The 13,375-nt window shown below is 42.1% G+C and overlaps 3 protein-coding genes across 6 annotated transcripts in view; 1 reads left to right on the top strand and 2 right to left on the bottom strand.

The window, feature by feature from the left end:
• Positions 1-13,375, top strand: part of TMED10 (transmembrane p24 trafficking protein 10) — a 44,466-nt gene that overhangs the window by 3,394 nt on the left and 27,697 nt on the right. The window lies entirely within an intron of this gene.
• LOC116749010 (aurora kinase B-like) lies at positions 2,604-5,459 on the bottom strand. The gene has a single exon (XM_032622844.1). The coding sequence runs from the start codon at positions 5,387-5,389 to the stop codon at positions 4,742-4,744; it is 648 nt and encodes a 215-aa protein (XP_032478735.1). The 5' UTR covers positions 5,390-5,459; the 3' UTR covers positions 2,604-4,741.
• Positions 5,486-6,470, bottom strand: LOC116749011 (aurora kinase B-like). The gene has a single exon (XM_032622845.1). It carries the CDS (start codon positions 5,957-5,959, stop codon positions 5,543-5,545), a length of 417 nt encoding a protein of 138 aa, XP_032478736.1. The 5' UTR covers positions 5,960-6,470; the 3' UTR covers positions 5,486-5,542.

Below are 13,375 nucleotides of genomic sequence, written 5' to 3'. Positions count from 1 at the left end.
AATGTTATATGACTATAATATACCTCACAAATTTAACAATAATTCCATAATGCTATCTGATAATACCCAATTCATATTCAGATTTCTCCGCTTGTCTCAAAAATACCTATTTAAAATTAATTTGTTGTATCACTCAAGTCTCTTTAATCTATAGCAGTCCACTCTCCCTCCCCGCCCCCGCCTTTTTTATATGCTTGAAATTGTATTGTTGGAGTCAGAGGTCCTTAAATCACGTCCTACATTTTGGATTTGTCTCTGCTTCCTTGAGGTGTCATTTAACGAGTTCTTTCCCCCATATTTCTTGTAAAAGGAATCAGCTGTAAAGATGTAACTAGATTCAGGTTTATCTTTTGGTGAGGTTACTTTAAGGGTGGTATTGTGTACCTCATGTGGCATCACGGCAGAGCACACAGTACTTTTTGTGCCCCTTAGTGCTGCGAAGATAGATCAGTGGGTTCAGTTGGGTGTATTAGTGTCCAACTGCTGCTATAACAAATTACCATGAACTTAGTGGCTCACAACACACATTTATCTTACAGTTCTAGAGGTCAGAAGTCCTAAAATCAAGGTGTCAGCAGGACTGTGTTCCTTCTGAAGGTTCTAGGGGAGAATCCATTTACTTGCCTTTTCCAACTTCTAGAGACCACCTGCATTCTTTGGCTGGTGACCACTTCCTCCGTCTTGAAAGCCAGCAGCATAGTATCTCCAAAACTTTCTCTTCCTTTCTCCCACCCAAACCTGTCTCCCTCCTCAGCTTCCATCATCTCATCTACTCTGACTGTGCTGCTTCCCTCTTTCCCTTATAATGACCCTTAATTTAATCCACATCTGCAAAACCCCTTTTGCCACATAGGGTAACATATTCACAGGTCTGGAAATTAGGCTATGGACATCTCTTGGGGGGTGGGGACATTATCCTGCCTACCAAGATGGTAATAGCCCAAAGCCTCCAATGTAAAACTTCCAATTAATCTTTCACTTAGGAAGCCACTGATGACTTATGTAAATTACTTGTTTCATTAAGGTTGTGAAATGATGATTTTCTAATTGTTGTTCCTTTCATATTTATTAGCTGGAATTATTAAAGAATTCATCACTTGAGGCCATTTGGTTACCCTAAAATTTATAATTCAGGAAGGAAAGTCGGGGTAAGTGCAGAGTTTATTCCTTCTTATTGACAGTTTTCAGAGTAAGGAAGTTACCCTTGTCATTTCCAGTGTAGTCTGAAGAAGGTTGTTTTTGTTGTTTTAAGTATTATACTGAGATCATTTTTTATTGTTGCTTATTTCAATTTTTGGAGTCATTGTTTTAGTCATCTGCATTCGTTCTCTATGCTCACTTGTCTCTTTGGCTCCTGTATCCTTTTGACACAATCCTATTAGACTTTGATAGCTGCCCTGTTGTGTGGAACAACTAGGTGCCGAAGGCTCATCTTTTGTATGTCAAACCCCTGACCTGGATGCAGCTATTCCTCCAAGAAGTTGTGGTTCCTTTTTGTGAGAAATGGTATTTTAGAGACCGTTAAGTTGGGTGTCATTTTTAACAGTTTAATATATTGTGCAGGCCACAGACCTATCTGTGGTTTGATCCCACTCCTTAGCATAGTTTGCAACCTTTTTTCATAGCCTCTGTCCACGTAGTTCTGCTTTGTCTTAAATTTTGACCACTCGTGGCCCAGACACTGCCTCCAGGGTTCTCTCTATGCATCATTTCAGCTTCTGAGGTGTGACTCCGGAGTGCAAGGATCTCATTGGTTCAGCTCCTTTTTTTATCTAAGTCTCTGAACAGCCTGTTGCTTATCTTCTCTTTGGTCATATATCCACCCCTGGTTTAAGCAGCTGTGGTTTGGGTTGAGGTTTGGAGAACTGGACACTTTCTGAAGTGCAAAACTTGGCCAACTGGGCTTGGCATTTAGTTATTGCTCTAATTGAGGCAGTCTCTCTTAGAAGGGTCTTTGTGAGTGTAGTGCCTTGATAGACCTGTCTCGTTCATCATCTCCCTATCAAGGAGCACCTTAATGTCCAGTGAATACATCAGTGTTATCATGTATCACACTGTGTTGTAGTTTTGTATTTACCCATCTCCTCAGGTAGACTTTAAGCTCCTTGAGCAGAGGCTGTGTCTCAATCATCATTGAAATGCCTGTGTCTAATACAGTGCCTGGTACATAGTAGGACTTCAACTTAAGGAATGAATGAACAAATGAATTGACACTGTCCTAGCCTCATCTCTGATCTTTACCTCTTCCTTCCTCTTCACCTCTCTCCTCCTGCCTCTAGCTGTTCTGAATACCTTGCAGTTCTTTGAACACAGTGTTCTCTTAACCTGGACCAGTCTTTGCCTGTACACCCCTCTTGTGTGCTTCCATTACATCCTGTTTGACACAGCTTACTTTGTGAACTCCTTGCTGTCTTATTCATCTTTGTGTCTTCGGTTTAATATACTACGTAGGCATTGTTGTACAACTGAGTTAAATATCTTAGTCTTATTGAGCCTGCACCTGGAGTCAGACAGATTTGGGTTCAGATCCCATCAGCTCCACCATTTAAAGGGTGTATGGTCTTAGGGGAATTACTTAACCTTTCTCTTTGGGTCTCTTATATGTAAGATGGGGATGATAGACTTCATAGAATTGTTAGAAGGGCTAATGGAGGTGGTTTCTTTAATCGTTCAGGGCCCATTGTGGTGGGCCATAGATGTTGGTACTCTTCTTTCCTGTCTAGTGAATGAAAATTGAATTGCTTATCTGACTCCCCCACCCTATGTCATTGCAGTGACCAGATAAAGAATATTTTAATGAGAGGAATTCTGAGTTTTTATGATTCTCGCATTCATTCAATAAATATTTATTTAATACTTAGTATATGCCAGACATAGCTGGGGTTATAACAATGAATTGCAGACAAGGTCCTTGAGCTCTAGTGGAGAACAAAGACAAAATACAAGTTAAAAAAAAATACACACAATGTCAGGTAGTGATAAGTACTATAATGAAAAATCAAGCAGTAGGTGGTAAGGCGTGATTAATGGGGTAAAGTATTTGAGTGGCCAGCGAAGGCCTTTCTAGAGAGAGAAATGGATTGAAATGATGGGTGGGACTCTTTCCGCAAAGATTTCTCCTTCAGGCCCATGTTGGGATGTGCTTTGTGTTAAGATTTCCAATTGAGGTTATCCCTTCTCTACTCATTTCATAAAATGAGGCTAAACCAGGCTAAATAGTTTCAGATTTAAAGACTGCTGCACAGAATTGAAGCAGAAGTACCAACTCATCATTCATAGTGAATGTAGAAGTTTCCTCATTACTTCAGGTCCATATTAAAAGCCCGTTGTAGGGACTCAGAATCTGTGAATTGAAAACCACATTTTCAGAAAGACTAGATGATACCATAATAATTTAATAGATTCCAGTACCATTTATTATTTAGAATGCTTGTTAATGGTGAAAATTGGAGGATGAATTAATTTTAGGGGATGAGATGAGTTAGTTATTGCCTAAGGGTGATTTATGTTTTGGAAATACAGAAAGAGAGAAAGCAATTGTGAGGAGATGTCATAATCATCACTGGAAAGGAAAGAAAAGCCTACCGGTAATTTAGATCACTTATACTTTTTTTAACCTCTTCCAAATAATCTTATTGGTCTAAGGTTTATTTTCATTGTCATTCTTCAAGAGTGCTGTTGCTATTAATAATTCATTTTCCTAAATGAGATTATCTTTTATTTGGATATTACACTCAGTTATGGTCCCCGTGTTTCCCAACTAGCTTACAGATGAAAAAGCCAAACAAGAACATTTGGAGAGTTCAGCCTTGAGTCGTACGCTTATCACAATTTAAGCATAAAAATTATCAAGAAGGATCTTGGCGGTTGGGAAACCATTGGCTTATAACATTTTTTCACACTAAAAGCTGTATGAAAAGAGTGTTTGTGTGTGTGTATGCTATAGCTTTTTATTAAATAAAAATTTATTTATTTACTTATTTTTGGCCGCACTGGGTCTTTGTTGCTGCACGCGGGCTTTCTTTAGTTGTGGCGAGCGGGCTTCTCATTGTGGTAGCTTCTCTTGTTGTGGAGCACGGCCTCTAGGTGCGTGGGCTTCAGTAGTTGTGGCACACAGGCTCAGTAGTTGTGGCTCGCGGGCTCTAGAGCACAGGCTCAGTAGTTGTGGTGCACAGGCTTCGTTGCTCTGTGGCATGTGGGATATTCCCAGACCAGGGATTGAACCCATGTCCCCTGTATTGGCAGGTGGATTCTTAACCACTGCGCCACCAGGGAAGTCCCTATGCTATAGCTTTAATTGATTTTATTTGGAACAGTTACACTTCAGCTCATGATTACTGTTGTCTGTACTGAGGGCTGATCTTTTCCTGTTAGGAAAAATATGTCTTTTTCAAATTTATATTTGATGTGACTGTTGTCCAGTGGGTTAGAAACAGGTCAATAAATAGATGGTTTAGTACAGAAGGCTAATTGGTACATTAAAATTTAATAATATTAAAATCTAGTTTATTTTTGTATTATATACAGATTTCTAGCTTTAAATTAAATCCTGACTCTGTGTTTCCTTCTCCATAAAAGTTAAACAATATGTTACTTTATTTATTTATTTAGTACAAAAAGCTTCAGCGTTTATTAAATAAAGAGGAGGTAGAAGATAGATGTGGGAACAGACCAGGATCCCCTCCTCCTAACTACACATATGCAGACATACAGACACAACTGAGAAAATGACAGGGACAATTCAGGGGACAGACTGAAGGGCAGAGGGAAACGGCACCCTCCGAGAGTGGGCCCGGACCCAAGGGTGGACTGAGACCTGGGCCAGCGGTAAGCGTTCTGAGCGTTTATGCTTGAGCAGCTTGTAGATGAGCTCCTGGGCTCCTGCAGGCATGGAAGGGGGGAACCTCAGGTCCACCTTGACGATGCACCGATGCATCTCGTTGTGGGAAGCACTCTCGAAGGGGGGGTTTCCCACCAGCAGCTCATAGCAGAACACTCTGATGCACCACAGATCCACCTTTACGTTGTGCATGCGCCCCTCAATCATCTCTGGGGGCATGTAGTCCAGAGTGCCACACATTGTCTTCCTCCTCAGGGAGGGGGCGTGCACAGACCAGCCGAAGTCGGCAACCTTCGGCTCTCCGTGGAGCCCCAAGAGCAGATTCTCTGGCTTTATGTCTCTGTGAATCACCTTCTTCCCGTGGCAGTATATCAGAGCATCTGCCAGCTCCTCCATGGTCGTGGCTGTACACTGCTCGTCAAAAGTGCAGCTCTGGGGGCTTCCCTGGTGGCGCCGTGGTTGGGAGTCCTGCCAATGCAGGAGACGCGGGTTTGTGCCCCAGTCTGGGAGGATCCCACATGCCGCGGAGCGGCTGGGCTCGTGAGCCATGGCCGCTGAGCCTGCGCGTCCGGAGCCTGTGCTCCGCAACGGGAGAGGCCACAACAGTGAGAGGCCCGCATACCGCAAAAAAAAAAAAAAAAAAAAAGTACAGCTCTTCTGCATGTTCTTGTAGAGCTCCCACCGGGAGGGCATACTCCAGAATCAAGGAGATCCTTGCCAGTCATAGAAGTAGCTGTAGAGACGCAAGATGTTGGGATGCTGCGGATGGGCCTGGATTTCAGTCTCCCTGTGCAGCTGGTGCTCCACACCCTCCTTCTCTACCTGAGACTTGAAGAGGACTTGGAGCGCCACGATGAAATGGCTTTTCTTCTCCCAAGCCCAGTACACATTTCCAAACTTGCCTTTGCCCAGAGGACGCCCAGTCTCAAAGTCGTCAATTGGGAAGGAACGCATTGAGAAGCGTGGGGTCCCATTGCTGTTCTCCACCAGCTTCTGGACAGGGGCACCTGTGGGCTGGGCGTTGGAGCGACTCATGAGGACAAGTGCAGATGGGGTTACAGGCTCCTTCCGGAGGACTCTCTGAGGCCAGACTGAGCCATCTGCTGGCCGTAGGGCCATGCATAGACAGTCTCCTTATGGATCCTTAGAGGGAAAAGGGGAGGGAACTGGAGCCCATGGCACAGCCCACGCCCCTGGCCCCTGGCAGACTGGCAAATGACTGAACCTGCCTCTGTTACTTCATTTAAATTTCTCTTGTTCAACAATTGTCCCCAGCCTTCTCTCTTTTCAACTGGTCTAGAGAAGGGGGCTGCTTAGAATTTGAAATTGCTATACATATCTTTATGATGACTTCTGAAGACTGAGCCTAGTTTCTAGGAAAAGGGAACAGATTTATAAAGGTAAATCTAGTGAGGTGCAGTGACTTCTGTGTTGTTTCTTGTGTGAATTGCTAACTGGTGGTTGATCCTGAGCCATGGCCCCCAAATGCATACGCAGCCTGGCATCCTGGACAGTAGAGCCCTCTGTGAAATCAGCCAGCTGGCCACAGACCAGAATTCGGGCTCTGAAACAAGCCTCCGACTTGAGGGAGATTGATGTCATCTGCTTTATTCTGTGCCCCCAACCTCATTGTTCAACACAACGTGTGGGAAATCAAGGGACTAGTTGTTAAGAAAGAACAAGGCTTTGTTTGTGCCTGAAAGGGTCACGCTGGAGGTTTTACCGTAAATAACTTTGGAACAGTATGAAAAAAAACATTTGATCTGGCTTCACCCCCGCAGCAGTATTGTTAGGGCAGCAACTGGTCTTTCCTTCTCATTCCCCTCCCTTCCTCCCTCTCTTTCTCCAGCTTTCTCCCCCCGCCCACCCCCGCAACCCCCCAATTCCCACCCCCCCAGTCAAGTATGACGTATTGCCTATGTTGAGTTAATGTCGTAAATGCTGATAGAAGCAGGAGGAGAGCATCTATCCTTTATCATACCAGTACCTGGAAATCTTCCATGTCTAGTTTTCAGTACTTCTATAAGCCTTCTTAAACTACTTCTGTGCTGTGCTCTGCCATTGCTGAATTGTGTTGGAAATTTGAAAGAATTTAGTGTTGCTAAATGCTGCTTATGGCCTTTCTAAGTTTGACTTTGTTCTGGGTAAAATCTAGATGTGATCCTTTGATTTCAGGGGTGCTGTTGGTAGACTTGGTACTTACTCTTGTTTGAAAGATCAGAGTAAATTTGTTTTCTGCCCATTAAATATAGCTTCTGGGCTGACAGAGTCGTCCATGTTCTTAGTGTGTAGTACTCGTGGTAGTCTCTTGCAAGTATTTCTGATGCTATTTTTCTAGTGTAAAACTACAGCATCTTCAGTGATTTGGTGTTCTTTCTGATTGGACCCCACAGTTTAAGATTCACTGTGAACTATTACCAAATGAAGCGTACAGACCTACAACCCCTGATCATTATATATGCACCCACAGTCCTCTCTTCTCCTTTCCCCACACTTAATGTTATTGGGTCCTTCACGTAGTTTATTACTTACTGGGTAAAACACTTGCAGGAATTGCTGAAGTCATCTGGTATTTCTTTCTATCCCGTTAGCAGCTAAAATGATTCGTTGAATACCTGCTTTGTTAGGCATTTTGTATCTCTTCAGTTTCTAAATCTTACGGCTGCTTCCTTGAGGTTTACCTGTCTGTCTTTTCCTGTCTCCATGCAACAACCATTTAGGCCCTAGTCACCCCTGGGTTTAGTCGATGCAGACTACTTTATCTAGTTTGCCATCTATTAGCACTTTTAGATTGAAAGTATGGTTAGTGACCTAATTGTTTGTGGAGTTCTGAGTTATCACTAACAAGCAGTTACCATAATAGCAAAAATGCTAACAGTAACAACGACAATGCTGATAATTACACTTACTGAGTGCTTGCCAGCTGCCAAACACTGTTCTAGGTACTTTACCTTTATTAAATTTAATTTTCACAATAACCTTGTAAAGTACATACTCTTGTTCTTATTTTACATATGAGGCACAGAGAGGTTAAGGAACATATCCAAGGCCTTACAGCTAGCAAGTGGCCCAACTGTGATTTGAACACCAACCTGAGGCCTGACTCTAGAACCTTCAGTCTAACTACTATGCTGTACTATCTCTCAAAAGGAGAAAAGGGTAGGTGTTTCTGTTTTGGTTCATTTTTGTTCAATGTATAGAGCTTCTCCAAGGAACTTGGCTGTTTCTGAATTCCTGAGTTAGTCATTCAGGAGTTACAAGGTTTATGGTTAGCCTTAAAATAATATGTACACGTTGTATACTCAGTATTATACCCCAGATTGGTCATAAACCTGAGGAAGACAGAGTGCAGGTAGGAGCCTGTGTGAAGGAAATTACATCTTCAGAGTTTCACTAAAGCTGCAAGCTGATTGACCTCTGCTGCTATGGTAGCACACCTGGAAAGACGTGGATTTGGCTTTTGGTTTTTAACATATTCTTGGACTGGTGGGGTATGGAGCTGATTCAGCAAATGAAAGCAATGTGTGACCTGTGCCATTAGAAATACACAGACTTCCCACCTCCCCCGTAGATCATATGTCATTTTATAAGGGTAGGTATAGACTTGTCCAAATTAACTATTTGTATTTACAACATAAAAAGTATATGAAAATGTTTATTTACTTGCTTGGCTTTGATTATAAATTTCTTGAGAATCTGGAGGTGTATGTGTATATGTGTGCGTGTGCGTGTGTGTGTGTGTATGTATGTGTATGTATGTGTTTGACTTCATCTTTCTGAATAGTATTTTTTTACATAAGCTTTTTATCTTAGAACAGTTTTAGATTTACAGAACAGTGAAGATAATACAGTTCCCATATACCCCACAGCCAGTTTCCCCTATTGTTAATATCTTATGTTAGTATGATACATTTTGTCTGTCACAATAAACAAGTATTTATACATTATTATTAACTAAAGTCTATACTTTATTCAGATTCCCTTAGTTTTTACCTAATGTCCTTTTTTCCTGTCCCAGGATCCCATCCTGGATATATTACATTTAGTCGTATTTCTTTGGGCTCCTGTAGATTATGACAGTTTCTCAGATATTCCTTGTTTTTGACAGCCGTTTGAGTTTTGAGGAGTACTGGTCAAGTATTTTGTAGGATACCCCTCTATTGGGATTCGTCTGATGTTTTCCTCATGATGAAACTGGAATTAAGGGTTTTGGGGAGGAAGACCACAAAGGTAAAGGGTCATTTTCATCATATCATGCCAAGGGAGCATATTGTCAACATGAATTATCACTGTTATATTGTCCTTGATCATCAGGCAGAGGTAGTGTTTGTCAGGTTTGTCCACTGTAAAGTTACTCCCCCCGCCCTTTCTATGCTGTGCTCTTTGGAAGGAAGTCACTATGTGCAGCCCACACTTGAGTGGGGAGTATGCTTGACCTCCTTGAGGGTGCTTTTTCTAAAATTTCATAAATTATCTGAGTGTTCTGCATGGGAGATTTTCTTCTTCTCTCCCAGCTTGTTTGTTTGTTTGCTTGTTTAATCATTTATATCATTATGGATTCCTGGGTATTTATATATTGAATTACAATCCAATACTGCTTTATTTTGTTGCTCAAATTGTTACAGCTTTGGCTTTTGGGAGCTCTTTCATTTGGCTCCTGTGTCCCTTTGACAAACCCCTGTTGTTTTTTGTCTTGTTTTGTTTTCCAGCGCTTCTTTACTTTCTGGCACTACAAGATGCCCCAGGCTCATCTTGTGTATTTCTTGTTCCAGTCCTGGGGTCAGCCATTTCTCCAAGGAGCCCTGGTTCCCTTTTATTGGAGAATGGTATTAGAAACCAAGATCTGGATGGGTAGTATTATTTTTAAGGTATCTTTTCCTGACACTTTTTTTTTTTCGAACACACTTGTGGTAGCAGCAAGTGGCCAAAAGTAGCCCCAGCCTTCTTGCAACTTTAGAGTAAGGCTGAGAATTCCCTGAGCAGCAAGAGGAGCCAGGATGGGGAGAGAAGTGGTGCTAAAGAGCAGAGGCCCGCGGTTCGCGAGCGTTCATCCAGTTCCTTCAGGTCCCATGTCTGCGTTATTAGGTCAGGCAGATTGTTATGGAGGGTCATTAAAAGCATCCATCTGAATTGTATTTCTATCTTTAGCAAGGCTGTGGTTGAAAGTGGAGAGTCTAATATTGGTCACAGTCCTTTCACAAGAACCTTCCTGATAAACTGTTCTTGTTTAGTTCCAGGAAAATTATCTCTGAAGATAAATTTGTGAGCTTTCATCAGAAAACAAATGATGTGTAACCCAACTTGTTTCTCTCTTAGTCTTGGCTTCCAGAAAACTGAGAGCCAGATTTATTATGCACCTACCATTTGCTTAGTTCAGGTTCTTGATAGTGCCTATTAGTTTCTTCCTCCAGCTGAACTGTATTCCTTAATTCCTAATTGCTTTATTTGCCTAGTGTTTGGGCCTAAGCTACTTAAAGATCCTTTTGAAGTAGGCAGGGTATTATCTTGCATGTGTGGTCAAGGAAGGGGGGCAGGCTTCAGGAGCAGAAGAACTGCTCAAGAACCTGTTTTCTCTGGCCACTGCCTAGAATCGTCCAAGAAAATCCAATTCTAAATAAGTCTTGTTTTCCCAGTGGACCTGTATTCTCACTTATTTGATGGTTTTGGTGTGAGTATTCACATATTCTTGATATCAGCTACTGTGCATATACATACAATTAACACTTTCTTCCCTACTTTGTAAGTTGTGAACTTTGGTTTGCTTTTCTTCAGAAGGTGTTATCTAGAAAGAAATCTTTATTACTTTCCATTCCTTGATGTCACATGGGCAAATTTTATGCCTTGATATTACCTTTGGTTAAGAACTTTACAGTAAGTTTTATGTTTTTATTGTTAAGGGGGAATCCTTTAAGGGTTTGCTGTTATAGTAGGTGAAAGTGGCAGTTATCATATTACCAAGGTGGTTCTCTAGTAGAATTTAAGAAGAAAAAATAAAATCTCTTAATTTTCGAGAAACCAGATGATCTTTTAAAGTGATCTGTAATCAGAACATTTTAATTAAAGAAATTTAAAACGATTATTTTAGCCTATTAGACTTTGCCGGCTCTGGCTAGTCACTGAGATTTGCCCAGTTTTTTTTTTTTTTTTTTTTGGCGGTACGCGGACCTCTCACTGTTGTGGCCTCTCCTGTTGCAAAGCAAGAACCCGTGTCCCCTGCATCGGCAGGTGGACTCTCAACCACTGCGCCACCAGGGAAGCCCTTTTCTTTCTTTTTTAAGGTCAGTGGCTTGGCTCCTTAATAACTGCAAAGTTATGAACTACGTGGGAAACCTACTGATTTTCAGAAAAATTCTGGGATCTGTTAGAATCCCCAACAGTCTATAAGAGCCTAACATGAAGGTTAAATTGTCAAGTTGCCCGTCTGGATTTCCAGATGTCTGGATAGATACCCTTATATAGTTGTGTCATCTGAAGGTCATAGGGAGTATAGAAATGTGGAGACACTGATGGAAATGTGATCATTATCACACACTATTTCCAGGAGGTAAATTTCATGCTGATAAATGGTATAGGCAGTGATGGGTGTTTTGCCTTCAGCCTCTTGTAAAATATTTGCGTCTTTAATACATTTTCAGATGTCATAGAAAGAACCAGCAATGCAAGTGGTTCTACCATGACTATAGTTCCTCAGTACAGTGTAGAAGAAGACAATTTAAACAATTTTTACTCCTTCCGAGAACCAGTTGGAAGTGTGGATTGTATTCGAGTCTTTCAGAAAAACATGGCAGACTTCTTAATTCATTTTGCAAAGTACTCAGTGAAGGATTTTTGCCACTGCTTAATAAGAGTTTTCTGACCTGTACCTAGGATCATTTGTCATCTAAAGAGGCTCCTGTCCTTAAATAATTTTTTTGAAGAACCCTTTTAAAATCTTAGGAGAGGGGCTTCCCTGGTGGCTCAGTGGTTGAGAATCTGCCTGCCAATGCAGGGGACACAGGTTCGAGCCCTGGTCTGGGAAGATCCCACATGCCGCGGAGCAACTAGGCCCATGAGCCACAACTACTGAGCCTGCGCATCTGGAGCCTGTGCTCCGCAACAAGAGAGGCCACCATAGTGAGAGGCCCGCGCACCATAATGAAGAGTGGCCCCTGCTTGCCACAACTAGAGAAAGCCCTCACACAGAAACAAAGACCCAACACAGCCAAAAAATATAAAAATAAATAAATAAATTTAAAATAAAAAATAAATAAAAGTATTCTAGGGCACATGTATTAAAAAAAAATCTTAGGAGAATGCAAAGAGATCATAAGCTGTTCTTCTAGGAAATAACCTGGTTGGGCAAATTTATGCCAAGTCTTGTAAGTCTGATTAAGTTGAATTGTCCTTTGTTTGGCTTTTTCTTTTAGTTGATAATTCAGGAAAAGTATCACATGAACAAGAGGCCTTTAGGAATTTTCAGGGCCAAATATTCCCATGCAGATTGTTTATTTATTGCTGACTTCAAGGCCTCTACCTTGTGGCTGCCTGCTAATCCCTCTAAGGTGGAGAATGCAGACTGAACAGTGCCATGTCCCACTCAAGAGGACTCTCAGACTCTCTGACTTGCACCAACCCAAAGAATCCATCAGATTCTGTTAGTCTTTCTTGGCTTCTGTGCATTCCACTTCCTTCAGCCATTCCTACTGTGGGGCTGCAACATGGAATGTGGAAAGAGCATAGGTTTTAGACCCTGTCTTCAAATCTACCTACACAATTTATTAGCTCTGTGATAATGAACAAATTACTAAGTTTCTGCCTCAGTAAAATGGGGATAATAAGACTGGCCTCTCTTGGATTGTTGTGAGGATTAAAGACTATGTAGGTAAAGTTTATAACATAATCCCTTAATCCCCGTTTCCTTCCAAACCACTCAGGTGTAGACCCCAGACCTAAATCATATAATACTTTTCTTTGCTCCTGCATCCTGGCTGCTAGGTGCGGCCACTAGAAATCCATGGTCCCTGATCTCAGCTCTCACCTCAGTGCTGCCCAACAGTTCTTTTGTGTGATTTTAGCCAGCTTTCTTCCTGTCCTATGCAGAGGTCAGATATCGGTGGCCCAGAAGCTGTTTCTATAGACATTTTTTTTTGTGGTACGCAGGCCTCTCACTGCTGTGGCCTCTTCCGTTGCGGAGCACAGACTCCGGATGCGCAGGCTCAGTGGCCATGGCTCACGGGCCCAGCTGCTCCGCGGCATGTGGGATCCTCCCAGACTGGGGCACGAACCCGTGTCCCCTGCATCGGCAGGCGGACTCTCAACCATTGCGCCACCAGGGAAGCCCCTATAGACATTTTTTGTTTGGCCTTGAGATAGTTTTTCAAATGTTGGGATTGGTTGTGAGGATTTAAAAACTAGGAGATTTCAAATAACAGTTAAAATGTTTAGGTTCTTACGGAGAATTAGATTGTCTGAAAAACTGGCATGCCATGGTAGTAATTGGTTTCTCCCTTGAGACCGGCCTGTCTCCTGTCTGCCACATTGTTCACCACACCCCGT

The sequence above is a fragment of the Phocoena sinus genome, chromosome 2, assembly GCF_008692025.1.
Source record: "Phocoena sinus isolate mPhoSin1 chromosome 2, mPhoSin1.pri, whole genome shotgun sequence".
In the NCBI taxonomy this organism is placed as follows: domain Eukaryota; kingdom Metazoa; phylum Chordata; class Mammalia; order Artiodactyla; family Phocoenidae; genus Phocoena; species Phocoena sinus.
Note: the sequence above shows the minus strand (reverse complement) of the source record. Positions and strands in the feature narration are given on the sequence as shown.